Consider the following 14062-nt stretch of genomic DNA (forward strand, 5'->3'; position numbering starts at 1 on the left):
ATCTGATTACCCTCTGCATTTATTAAACAAGCAGTTTGTGGAGCTGTACAAATAGGTGTCTTCTATTCTTATGTGGTCACTGACATCTTCTTGGAGTGATGCAAATTAGTGTATCTCTTAAAAAGAAGTGACCCTTGTATATACTTATGTCATTAGCAGACTTGATTTCTTAGGAAGTCATTTGTATGTTGTGCTAAATCTTATTTTTCATTTTGGACTTCAGAGATCAGACTTCAGGACTATTCAGAGATCTCTGAACTTCCATCAGACTTGCTCAGACATTGTCTCCTTGACAAAGGTGATTTCAGAGGATGGAAATTCTGAATCTCATTCCCCAAGAAAATAAGGGAACACTTGTAGCATTTCAAAGATATGTGAAAATAGTTAGGATTTATTTTTGTAGATTGCTTATACGCTGAGCCCAGTCTCAAATGCAGGCTCTGTCAAAAGGAATCAGTTAAGGCTTTGGCTTCATTTTAATACATTCCAGCATTTCAGACTTCATGCAGGAAAAGAAAAATAGCCTTTTATTCTGGCTGTCAATTGTTTATCCTTCTCCTCCATATTTTACTGAAACTTTCATGTTGTGTGTACATTGTTTTGGGTAATACCAAGCAACAAAGCCACGGGAGCTTTTTTCCTAATTCTCAAACACTTCTACTCCATCTACCTTGAAAAATACTCTTATTATAGGGTTGCCAGACAAAAGAACTACTTAGCTAAATTATTATCTGAGCTATAGCCACAGCAGTGCTCTGTAGCACAGTCACGGCATGGAGGATAACCATTTTATAGTCACGTAGTAGGGAAAAGAGACTGTGGAGGAGATACGTCAGAAGGAGACATGCTAATGGCAAGTGACAGTAAAATAGTTACCTTTTGTGAAACTTTAATTGATTAATCATACTTGAAAGCCATTTGCGAACGGTAGCAAAAGGGAAACTTTGAAGAGTGCTCCCTGACGCACTGGGGAGCAGTGCTTTTTCCAGCTTTTGTAATGGGTTACAGCGTACAGAGCCCAGTCACAGGTTACAGAAAATCCCAGTCCTCAATTATTCACTCAGTGTGGGGTCCAAAGGGGTAGTTAAAATCTATTATTGCCCCCTTTGACACCCAGCCACCTTTTCCCTTGCAGTGAGATTCAGTAGGTAAAGTGTGTAGAGTATTTTGAGGTTTGAAGTGCTATATACCTGCTGAACTGTTCAAAACATAGACCTCACAAGTCTTTGGTCTCAAAAAGCCACCAGTGCTTTATATGCAGTAAGCACATTTACAAATTGCATTGTCAAGTGCTACCTCCAGCAGTGCCATTCTGGTCATCCCGAGCTTCGAGGATCTTCTCATATGGGTGGTTCCAATTCCAAGTTTCACGTATCACCCATGCTTTCTTTTTTAGATTGTCTGTTGCTTTAGCTGTTTGGGTTTTTTTCTGTTATCACAGAAACAGGTTTTTCATGGAAAAACGAAGAGACTTTCATGCCTGTGAAGTCAGTAAAAGAGGTAACTCAGCTGAGAGGAGGAGGGATTGAGGTCTTTAAAATAAAACCTACGTCCCTCAAAGTTTTAAGTATGATAAGTAACGATGCAGTTTGATTTTGAGGAGTCTTTGTAGAAACATCTGGCTTTTAGGCATTTTGCCCATTAACTTGCAGAATCTCATTAGTGAGTTTAAGCTGTCTGTCATGGTACTGGCAAAACCCTCCTCGTTCTTCATGTTTTTGCTCAGGAGAAGATACAGCCTTGGCCTTTTAGCGGCATTGTGTTTTGTTTCTGCCATGCAAACACTGCTGTCTCAGAAATCCCCTTGGCACTGTTTCTGATCTATGGGAAACAAATCTCGCAGAAAGAAAAGTTAATTTGGAATGATAAGCATCATATCAACACTTCCAATTCTGACTCAGAGGAGAAGTCATGGTCTGTCTAGATCTCTCTTGCTGTTCCTGCCTGCATCAGAGGATGAACCAAGAGACTTGTTCAACCTCTGTGCGCTGGATAGTCAGTGATTAGGAATAAAGCTGATGACCTGGGAAACTGAAGAGGAGTAAATATTGTGTAAGGGATTGCGCTGTTTACATATGAGGATCCAGAGTTATAACAAAATTTGTAAATGTACCTATTTTAAGAGCTTTTAAAGATGCTTCGTGTTTCCAGGCATAAAGCAACTTCGGTTGCAGGGCAGGAGAAAGGGACAAACATCCAATAACTTTCGGATGGGAAGTCACTCCCTCTTGTCCCAGTCAGTCTGAGCTGTGAGACTAAACTAGGGGGATGGGAGACCTACAAAGCAATTTCTGTGCTTTCTAAGGCAAGATTACTAGCTCTTGAAGTATTTCCTCCCTTGAAACAAGTCTATTTCTTCCTTGATAACGTAATCTTCAAGGGATCAGAATATTATGATTTTAGTGGAACAGGACAATAAGAGTTGGGTCTAAATGTGGTTTTTGAAAGAGGATGTGGTTTAGCATACTTTAACTACAAATCAAGAAATTCCAGTTATTTCCCTGGGGGGCTTAGGGGAAAGACAATACTGTCATCTATACCAAGTAAGACGAAGACAAAGGAAAAACAAAAAGCCGTAGCTTTCCAGGAAAGTAGGTGTACTGCAGTTGTACGTTTGTGTAATTGTTTGCAAGTGCCATTTGCATGTGATTCTTGAAACATGAGTAAAAGAACTAGGTGGAAAATGGTTCTGTTTTTGTTTGGTTTTACAAACCAGTTTTGAATTTCCCAATAATATTCCAGCTTATTAAAATACACCAACATTTTTATTCCTGAAGAATGTCTGATGCTGTTAAAAAAAAAAAAGGGATTTCCCATTTCAGAGTATACTGAGCTTCTTTGGTGTTACAGGTCCTTCTCTTTCAATCATGCTCCTTACAGAAGCTGTGAATTGATAAAGCAAGCTGGCCGCTCACAGTTTTGAGGAAGATTTATTAAAAAGTCTTCCTTTTTTTTCCCTACAAGCCATACTTCTTTCTTTCTCTCTCCCAGAGTTTGCCATGAGTCTAACCATACAGTTACAGGACTGTCTTAAAAAAATGGAATTTTCATTCTTCCATTTTCTTACAGATAAAATGTATTCTATATTTGATTTTTACAGATAGTGTATTCTGAAGCATAATTTGCTTTGTTTCCCTCATTTTGGTATATACTACGAATGGAGCACTAAACAGTGATTCTTTAAAAATGCCAAGAGTGATCGACATAGAGTACATTTACTGTTTCAGTAGTGGAGGAAAAAGTGCTGCTTTCCCATACTGCTACCTTAGAATGCATTTCACAATAGAGACATCTGCTTTGGAAGGAAAAATACTTAATGAGTACATGTAAAATTTGGAGTGAGCCTTTGTAGCTTCTGCAGACCTAGCCACAGACTGTGGTGTGCTATAAGAAATGGAGCTTCCTAAGTGCTTTCCAGCCCTCTTTCCTTTCCCCTCTTCTCTTGCCAGCCTTTGCGGGAGGACAGGGCCTTTGCTGTCCCACACGCTGACAGGTGTTCGCGACAAATAATTCAGCAGAGGGTGCTGTGCTGGCGGTTACCCCTGGGAAATGGGCTTTGTCACCTTTGGGACCCACTCCAGCTTTGCTAGCCTCAGGCACTCGTTTGGCTCCTGTCATCAGTGGAGTCTCTGGCTGTAGGAACACTGAATGGTTAGGGTTGGGAAGGAGAGCTCTGAAAAACAGTAAAAGCATCCTATATTTATATAAGGATCCGTCACTAACTTGGTTAGAGATGTAGTATCTTCTTAAACAGCTCTCTTGAATAGCTCTTAATATGTTGCTTCAAGCCTCACGTACCCTTTTTAATATTGCCTATACTAGAAGTGTCTGTTTGCCAAAGATGAGCTTACTTATGTGAAGAGTCTTGTGAAGCTCAGCCAGGGTTCCCAATAAGTCTCCTGTGAGAAGGACAGTCCCTTTTCAGTGCCTTCAGGTGTACAAGGGACTGCTGCTTGTGGCACCACTGACCTCTTCTTCAGAGTGGTAATCTGCAGTTTTAATTCAACTGAAAAAATAGCTCCGTGTGTTGAAGTTTTCCATGCACAGGAAATGTCCCTGATGGTTGTTAAGGAGAGGGAACTTTCTGCAAGTTCTTCCCAAAAAATGCAGGGTGAGTCAGCTGGTGGTGTGAATTTTGAAGGTTGTAGCAAGATAAGGGGGCAGGTGAAAGAGAATGACCTGATTTCAGAAATTCCACCTTTCATTACATTGTGTGAATGTAGAATATGAATATTGCATTGGGGGAGCTGAAATTATTTCCATCATTTGTTAACAACAAATAAGCTAATTCAATTAGATAAAGACGTTTTCACATCCCAAGTTTGTTACAATGAAAGTTTTCCCTGTGTGTGGAGTCTCTTTTTCTCAGTTAGAACTGGGACGATAAAGGGTGACGAAGTAGAAAAAGCATATTGCATTAAACGGAATCATCAGATCACAATTGTGATTATGCAAAGCGCTGTAAAAACAATTAGTGATAAACATCATGTCCTGGGAGGTTTGTAATCAGAATAAAAAGATAACAGCTGAGAGCAGCATTATGCCTGGTTTTGCAAATACAAACCTGAAGCACAGAGAAAGGTGATTCTGTGCCTGATGGGGCACAGTAGGTGTGAGGTAGGGCCAGGAGGGAGACCAAGTTCTCCAGAGTCCCAGTCCACTGCATTCACTTGAAATAGTTGTGTATTGTGCTTTACACAATGTGCAAAGTTAATTTAAACAAATTTAATGTAGTTCATGTATAATGAAAGCTGAACATTTTAAAGTACTCCAAGGTTCAAAACAGACATAAACATGGCTTAGTTTTTTTACATATTCCCATAGTCTTATATGATAAAATTGCTATTACTTTTTTAATCTCTGAAGCTTTGAATATTCCTTTCCTGAGCCAGAGTTCCTGCCTCATTTCAATCTCTTTGCGACTTTCTGAACTGTCTTAAATCCTTGTGTAACCTTTTCTGCTTCTTTGTTCAGCCATCTGAAGGATTGGAAGCTGTTTGCTTTTGACCTCAGGGAATTTGGGACGTGAAGTGTAATTTAGGTTTATAGTGAAGAAAAGTCTTTACATTAAAGGAAGTGATTTAGTGCTAATTCTTTAACTGAACTTGTTGGTTATCAAATTAACAGGATTAAAATATGTCTGAGACATATAGAAGATTTAATGGTTGTGCCTTTTGTTGGCTAAAGTTTGCCTCAATCCAAAACTCCCTTTTTCAGTCTCAGTTGTATTTATTCATTATCTGAATTTGTCATGTGATGAGAGGAAAACTGCTCTGAGGAAACCAGGATGGTGCAGGGAAACTCTTCTTCATTATCTAGATTTTCCCTTCAGCCTAAGTGTTCAGCTATGCCATTTTCCTACTTTCTGATCTGGCTATTTGAACTGGCTATGCCATTTTGGAAGGCAGAGCTTATGTTCTTTGATCCGTATTTCCATTTTTGGTAGAATGAGCTCATTGACTTGTAGATTCTGGATAGTTTATGTAGAAATATTTTATTATTTGAGTAAAGAGAAGATGCACTGAAAGTCTTGAGTGTCAAGGAGCCCTGACCCCAGTCCAGGATCCTACTGTTACCTACAGTGCCCATCTTTCCTCTAACTGTAGAAAATCAGAACAGGCTGCATCAGCCCTTTCCCACCATCAGTCTTACCCAGGCACCATCTCAACATTAGGCAGTGATACATATCTGAACGGTGTTGATGATGGCAATAGTTCTTGGCAATAGTTCCTAGCCATTTGAGTCAGAACTGGGAAATCACTGTGCTGTGGGTATAGCTACACAAAAGCATATATGCTCTCTGGCATTAAATGCCTTACAATTAGATTTTAGTTAAAATTTCTAATGAATTAGGTGGTTGTCTTTTTTCACCAGAACAGACCGTTGTGTTGAAATCAGAAGAGTCAGTTTTGACAGATCTTTTTCAGCTTAAGGAAAAAGATAGAATTCTCAAAGTGGTCAAAACACCCTACTTTAACTTTTGAATTTTTGCTCATGATGGTGGTTAAAGCATTTTCAGTTTGGAGAGTTAATTAGCTTGCGTTTCAAAACAAACCAAAACACCTGAAACACAAAACATAAATAACCTCTTTTTCTGACCGGCAACACTTTTTTTCAGATTCTGTTTACAGCTTCTTTCCATATTTTGCTTTTTTGTTCCAGTTAAATACACAAAAATTTTCAAAGCATCAGTTTCTTGCAGGATAAGAAAATATCCACTTTTCCACCACAAGCTCAACTTCCAATGTAAGATGACAATCAGCAGGAAAACTTAAGAAATAGGGCTGGAATGAAACCAAAGAGACCATCGGCTGTTTCATTCTGCCATAGAAAGGCTATGGACAAGGAGGGGACTTACATAGAGTGTATTTTCAATATATATTAGGTTATATGTGCATCACATCCTGTCTGGTTTCCTCTAGGTTTTGTTGCTGGAGGTTTTCAAGAGTGGCAGCATCCCAAAACAGCTACTGACTTAGTATTAAAGAAACCAAAAAAGCTGGACTTCCAAGCTGGCATGACTGCAAAGTGACATGGTGTGAGAACGGACCGCTCAAGACAGGAGGAAGGGTCGGTAGGGAAGACAGGGAAGTAAGAGCTTGAGATGATGGAAGGGTGCAGCGCTTCAGTGCCCAAGCCTGGCTAACAGCAGATGCTGGCACACGGGCAAGGAGGAGGAGGGCAGTTACCATGGCTCAGCTTGTGGGAATGGCTATAAAGGCATGGAAAAAATTCAAGATGTGGGGTTTGGCCAAGTTTTAAGGTAAAAGGCAAACTCTTCAGCTGAGTTATATTTAGAAAGAAAGGGGACAGTGGGAAAAACTCCTTTGAATTGGACATGGAGAGCTAGTTAGAAATAACAAGAGGAAGCTAAGAATGGGTCATGCCAAGCATCGCAGAGTAAAAAGGTTCCTGGCTATGAAATACATTCAGCTGAGAAAAAAACTCTGAAGGGAAGTGGAAGAAGCCCCATCATTTGAAATACTGTAACAGCAGTAGACAAAGCACTCGAAAGTGCACTGCAGGGAACAGTCTTTTTTTGGCAGGGAGTGAGACTTGGATGACCTCATAGCTTCTTTCCATCTCTATTAGAATCACAGAATCCAAAGTCTTTCTCAGAGCAACAGCACAGCCGGCTTTGAAGGTTTGCCCAGTTTTGGCATCGTAACATTGGTTAGTACCACTCTGCACGCTCCAGCCCTTGCAGATTCCCAAAGCAACAGTTAATAGCTCTGCTGACAAACTCTCCGATTAGTGCAAAATACTAGCAAGCTGTGGAATATATTTTGGAGAGTTTCAATCACCGAATGGACCAGCTCTAAAAAGGAGCATAAACAAAATTTGCAGTTTCATGTAAGAGAGGGGCAGAAACATGTTGTTACTGTATTTCGAAATCCCCTTTGCTGCACAGTGATTACAGCGCCCAGTTAGTTATAGCTTACCAGTTTTCATTCTGAAGTCAGATTTTAGTCCTACTTTTCTATAGTAAGTGTTTGATTTAAAGGAGATGAAATCTGTCCAATGTATTAAATTGTAACAAGAAAAGACGTTTAGCACATACTGGTGTTGTAGCTGCATTCCCTGTTAAATCCCAGTAGCAGACTCTGAAACATAGGCAGCTTTCTCAACTGTACAGCTCCAGTCAGAGATTTTTTTAAGAAAAAAGACTAATTCTTAGGAACCAGTGAAAAATTCTAAAAATTACACTGTCCTATACTGTACTATGTAAATACTACAGATTCATTGCATATCATCATTGCTTATAGCTTTGTAATAGTGCAACGGTTCTTAAACATCTTTTGCCTCTCCCCTTCAGTGAGACATTTTGGTGGGAGAGAAGCTCTGTATCTGCCCTACATTGGGTCGCTCATTTATGTTTACCCTCTCAGCTTGGCTGCAAACCACCAGAAGGTACAAAAGTAGCTTTCACGCCCAAGGGCAGCATTTTTCTCCCATCCACTTGATTTTCAGGCTCTGTGCCCAGGCTGGCTCTATTGCCGTGTTCTCCTCTGCCCTTCCCAGCACGACTCGAAGGCAGCAGAAAGCAGCGGGAAGGCTCTGTACTTAGTTTGTAAGAGACTGTTTTCACTCCCAACAAAGAATGGCTGGAGCACTGCAGAGAAACAGGACTTGCCCTTTCTAGGCCGCTGCTGTCTGGGAGCACATTATGATTACTTGTGAATTTGGAGAAGGTTTACTAACATTGTCCTAAGAAGGCTGTAAGGAGCCGTGGGTTTCTTCGCCAGCATCACCTGGGTAATTCAGAGGCGTTGTTTTTCAAGGGTCTGATGGGCCCTGTGCTCTGCCTTTTTACCTTGCCTGCCAGACCAGCCTTGGTAGTGATGCTGCTCACTCAAGAGGGAAAGCGAAGAAGTTTTCAATCGTGTCTGCTGTCTGTGTTTGTCAGTGGAAAAATGGAAATCTCTCGGGGAAGAGTGGGAACAATTGAATTATTTTATGCTGAGGCACAGTAAAACTCATTTTAAAAATTATTGCCTAATGTCCATAATTTATTCACAGTACTAGTCCCAGTAGAGTTAATAAGACTATTACGCACTTAAAATTAAGTATGCACATAGGAGTTGGTAACATCAGAATCTAATGTTTTACTTCTGGTTTTTTGAAATCTCTTTGTGGCAAAATATCTTTTATTATTTCAGAGTTGTTAGAGGTTTAACAGCATGTTCCCAAATGCATTGTGAGCTTAGCAGAAACTTTTTAAAAAGGAGTCCAAGTTTTTGAGCACTAACAGGGCCCTCGCAGAAAACCTCCAGGAAATGCCGTTTCTATGTTTAGTGCACTGCTGTGATAACTCTGTAGGGATGTGAGGCAGAAAGCACAGAGTGGGAGAGGTTTAACAGAATTGGAAACCGAAAAATTGTGCCTTCTGGATCGTCATGTGCTAAAAAATCAGATGAGGTTAAAGGAAATAGGTGGAGAAGGAAACTAGAAGAATGTGCTAGTGATAATAAGAACAAGGTGGGAAGCACAGATGCTGAAAGCAAAGAGGAAAGAGATGGTCAGATTTGTGAATGTTGATTCATATCCAGTAGTCACTTCATTGACTATTGAATGTATAGCTTTATTATGTGTGATTTCTGCTAGGCCTGGACTTCAGCACCACTTCACTGAGGCATGTGTTAATAACGGGAAGGGAGCAAAGGCCAGCAGTATCTCTGGGCAGCTGGACAGCTGTGACATACACTTTTCCTGCCCCAGAGGTTTTTTTGCTACTGTTGTCCAAATCAAATTATTTTTAAACCGATCTTAAATTCAAATAAAGTACTTCCTGACCTTTGTTACACCATCACTCTTAGCAGTGCTTATGGCTGAGGCTTTTTAAATGGTCTCTTTTTTAAGATTTCCTCTATTTGACAAATGTTGGTAAATAATAAATAAGATAACTCTCTTTGTTAAAGGAGATAACAGGTGGTTGAGGTGATGACTAGTTCTTCTAAGAACAGCTACCTGTCTACAAATACATGTCTAAAGATTGGAGATGTCAGTTGTTTGGAAGAACTCAGTTAAAGGCATTTTCCATTTCTACACTAATATGGATTTTACAGAACAAAGATATATATAAAAAGACAGAAGTATAGGCATTATTAACAACTGTTTTTTGCAGTATTTGATTTTGTTTCCGTATGCACAGAGTTATTTTTAAAGCCTTTGCTGCATACTCCTAAATACCTATGATTTGGCTTGCCATTTGAACAGCAACGCAAGCGTGGCTTATGTAGACATACCCTTTATAGAGTAGCATTAATTTAGCCTTGCATGTACACCTTATAGTGAAGCTCCTGTGGCCTGTGTTTCTGCTGCCCTGTATCTGTGTCCCTGGTTGAACAGATGGATGTTGTAGCTTCACTGCTTTTGCTGTGAATCCAGTGGTGGCCCTACTGCTCTTCAGCTGGTGGGAGGCTCAACAGAAAATGTTGCAGAAAACACAGGCACGTGTGCACACCTGTAACACAACAGAGATTTAAGAGAGCAATACAGTGCAAAACAAGGACACTATAACATTAAAGGTAACACACGGAAGTGGTAATTAGTGCTTCAGGCTCTGTCTGGGAGTTTTGTGGCAGTTGAACAAATGTTGGAAGGTGGTTCCTGTTACGCACCTTGCAGGAGAGCAGGTCAGGCTGCAGCTGCCTAACCGTGCCTGCTCCAGGCAGTGCCCCTTGTAGGGCACTTTACATCCTTTTCCTCTCAAAATGACTTGGAAAAGCAGTCTGAAATTGCTGGGTATTTGGGTTGTATCTCTTTCTGTTAGCGTGAGGAACTGTTCGCACTGATGTGCAATGCCTCAGGGCTTAGCCCTGCCCCATCCATCAAGGTCGAGAGACTTCCCAGAACTGCAGATAAAACACTATTCACTATTCCTGCCTTGACCTCGACAGTCCCAGCTTTTATAGAAGACTTTTGGAGCAAAGAAATAGGGTTTTGTTTTTTTTTAAAAAAAAAAAAGATCATCTTTCCATCTCCTTTATCTTTATGGGCTGAACTTGCCAAAGCTTTGTTCTTCTCCAAAGGGACCTCTAGCTGAGGTCTCTCTGTGTCTCATCCCTCCTTTCCCAAACTGAGCACTGCGGTACTCTGTCTATAAAAAGACCTCAAAACAGTCCAAAAAAGATCTATCGTGACTGCTCCTAACAGACTGCAGTTTTATGATCAGTTTAACCGGGATCCAGTTCTCCACCCATCTACTCCTAGCTATGTCTTCCTCTCTTCTGATGTTTCATCTTTACCTTTTACAGGGTTGGTTTTTAGGCATCTTGTGTTGGTTTTTTTCTTTCTAATCACAGAGCTGAGGGGAGGAAAGAGGTAAGAACAGCTCTTTTGACAGAAGTCCAGATTTAGCTTGGTTAATTGGATTATGAAAAATGTTCAGGAGTGGAAAGTTTAAGGTTTTCATGGGCTGTTAGAACTTTTAAGTTATCTCACTTAGGATACACAAATGGCTAGATGTTACCAAATTTTCTTCACCATCTACTGGCTGAGATCATCAGCTATTTTAGGACTTTAAAGTCTCTTTCATTCTAAACTGCTGAGTACTTTTCTAAGGTTAAATGAGGTATTTCCTTCCAAACCATCATACCACTGAAGGAGAGCTGCCATTTCTGTTCCTTTAGTGGGTAAATAAGTTACCTAAGAAAGGAAGAGAGAGGACCAGAAAGCCACACTCAGAGAAAGGGTCTGACCTCAGCAGTAATAACATTTTTCATTAAATGATTGGGTTTTTTTAATATTAAAATGTTTATCAACCACTGTCTATTAAAAATAATTAAAAGATTGCAAATGCAGATTTGAAGCTGAGGCCAGGTTATAAGTTATTTCAATATGACTTTGATTTTAACTGTTAGCTACTCGTGGAATGTAGTTGCTCACTCAGCTCACATGCTTTTGTGTCTGTGCCCTGGCATTTATGATGTTCTTGTGGGAAATCAATATTTTAGATCCCTCTTGTTGTGAATAAATTTCTCCATGGAATTCCATTTACAAAAATGTATCAAAAACAAATAAAAGGCACCAACTGCATTTGAAGAATTTAATATTTAAGAAAAAGTTCACACACGTCTTTTTTCATTATTTTCCCAGCCGTAAGTGTTGACTAAGATTAAATATTGGGCCTGATTACGTTCTACAGGATATAAGCTTCATCTGTTTCAAAGATAACGTTAATCTCTGCGACCATTACCCATTCCTTTTAGAAATAAATGTTAATGAAAAGCAAATAAATGCAAATGTGTATTATGCATATTATTTTTATATGTATTTTACAGAGTTCGTTTAGTCGAAAGAGGATCTCCACATAGTTTGCCCCTCATGGAGTCAGGAAAAGTAAGTACTGAAAGAAGATTTAAACATAACTTTTCTGGTGAATATTTTCAGTAAATTTCCATTTCTGTTCATTTTTACTTGAATGTAGTGTTGAGGAAGGCTTTATCAGCTGTGCAGACTGAAGACCTTTCTTTACTGTTGAGGTTACAGCACAATGGTTGTAACTGATGCATTACTGCTCTCTCAGAAGCTGTACCTCCCTCTTTTATGCAAAAAGCATTTCCTTCTTTTACGCTAAAAGAAGGTATTTCATTCTCCACATCTCCTCTTGAAACAGCCAACTAATGTGCCACTAGTGAAGGCAGTTTTATTGATGTAGACCCACCTCCACTGAGAACTGGTCTGAGATTACCAACGCTGTACTCATAGGCTACTGATCACCTGCAGAGGGACCATCCCTGGTGGGTGGCATCACTGTGGGGACAGGGTGAGGACACAGGACCGGCACACAGAGATAGGAGTGCTGCTCTCAGCTCTGTCCCTAGCTGCGGTGTCTGGCTGTGTGCCAGTGACCGAGGTCTACTGCTGAGCGTGCTCTGCCTTTGGGAGAAAGGAGAGGTGTCATCTAAAGCTTTCTAACCATAGCTTTGCAAACACTCATGGTCAGAGGATGCTGCCTTTTCTATTTTAGGGTTTAACATCTGCCCACCTCTGTAGTGGTTGAATGTCCATTACATGAAGTCATCGGCAGGGGCTCTTTCGGGGGAGATTGCACGGTGCCTCTGGCTTTCTTTTTGTTTCAGACCAAAGTTTCATGTGGCTAGTGTGGGGTTTTTTTTTCTATTCTAATATATACTCTCAGAGAGACTTGGGCCATTTTGTAGGATTTCTGTATTGTAGGTGAACATTTGATTTCTGAGGAGTTTTTAATGATGGAACAGCTTTCACAAAGAGGTTTTGTAGCATTTCCCAAACACCTCAGAATTTATTACATCTATGGACTATTTTAATTTTTTGTGTTATAAAGTCTACTTTAACTTTTTAAGGATTTCTTCTAGTTTCTAATGAAGGTTTTTTGGGGACGAAGAGTCAGCATATGATTGCATAAGCTGCTATCTGCTTTCTTACTGCCTCATGTTTTCTTTCAATAGATCCTCCCAGGAGTACGTATCATTATTGCTAATCCAGAAACAAAGGGACCCTTAGGAGATTCTCATCTTGGTGAGGTGAGTCATGAAAACTTAACCTTTGTATGCTCTGAACTAAATTGCAGAGATAAAGCTATCATCGTGTATGCCAATGGTTTCCTATAATATGTCTTATCAAATGCCCGGTTAAGAAAATTGTGAATTCTACAGATCTTTATAGTATATAAAGTGTGTAGCATGATATTTGTATCATTATTAAAATTGTTAGTAACATACTTGACAAACACTAATAATAGCTCAAGGTTGTTAAAAAAATGAAAACAAATCTGCTGTTTCTAACTGCATTTTCTACTTGGTGCTTCACTAATTCTGATGGAAACTTATATGAAAAAATTAGTTTATTGGTTAGTCTAATTTCAGCTAGATGGTTTTCTAGTGCTATTCTCTTTATAATCATTGTGCTTCAACGCACTGAAGTACTCTCATTAGCTGAGTTGAGCAAGGCTATATGTTTTTCCAATTTATTTTGTGTTTCGAGAGAGAGAAAAAAAATGTTATTTTCAATGAGCAATTAAAGATCTACCTAACAAAATGAAGAATTTGCTTAGTCATAATTAAAACTACAATCTAATTTCTGAGATTCATAGAATCATAGAATGGTTTGGGTTGGAAGAGACCTTAAAGATCATCTAGTTCCAATCCCCCCTGCCATGGGTAGGGACACCTTCCACTAGACCAGGTTGCTCAAAGCCCCATCCAACCTGGCCTTGAACACTTCCAGGGATGGGGCATCCACAGCTTCCCTGGGCAACCTGTTCCAGTGCCTCACCACCCTCATAGTGAAGATTCACCTGTAAGATTTCATTATTATGAATTGTAAAAATTTCCGTGATGCCTTGAGTTAGATGAAATGAATTCTTCTCCATAGGTGAAGGTCCCTGGCCTCACCCTTTAAAATAATCTGCCTGTCTGGTGCTCATGGAGGATGCCCTGCTGGAGTAAATGTACTGAACCCGGGGCAGGGGGGGTGGGACTAAGGGAAGAGCACTGTGGTCTGTAGGCTTTTCTGAAAATTGCCATAACCAACAGACCTCAGAGCTAGCTGAGCCATTCAAGGAGGCTGTGCAGGTCAC

General features: G+C 40.0%; 1 protein-coding gene across 6 annotated transcripts in view; it reads left to right on the forward strand.

Moving 5' to 3' along the window:
• DIP2C (disco interacting protein 2 homolog C) overlaps positions 1-14062 on the forward strand; it is a 333508-nt gene that overhangs the window by 308996 nt on the left and 10450 nt on the right. For all 6 annotated transcript variants that reach the window (XM_076331894.1, XM_076331896.1, XM_076331898.1 and 3 more), the window contains 2 exons: positions 11784-11841; positions 12933-13007. In XM_076331894.1, coding sequence (XP_076188009.1) covers positions 11784-11841; positions 12933-13007 — 133 coding nt within the window. The remainder of the gene's footprint in view (positions 1-11783; positions 11842-12932; positions 13008-14062) is intronic.

Source organism: Aptenodytes patagonicus, chromosome 2 (genome assembly GCF_965638725.1).
Source record: "Aptenodytes patagonicus chromosome 2, bAptPat1.pri.cur, whole genome shotgun sequence".
Taxonomy (NCBI): Eukaryota; Metazoa; Chordata; class Aves; order Sphenisciformes; family Spheniscidae; genus Aptenodytes; species Aptenodytes patagonicus.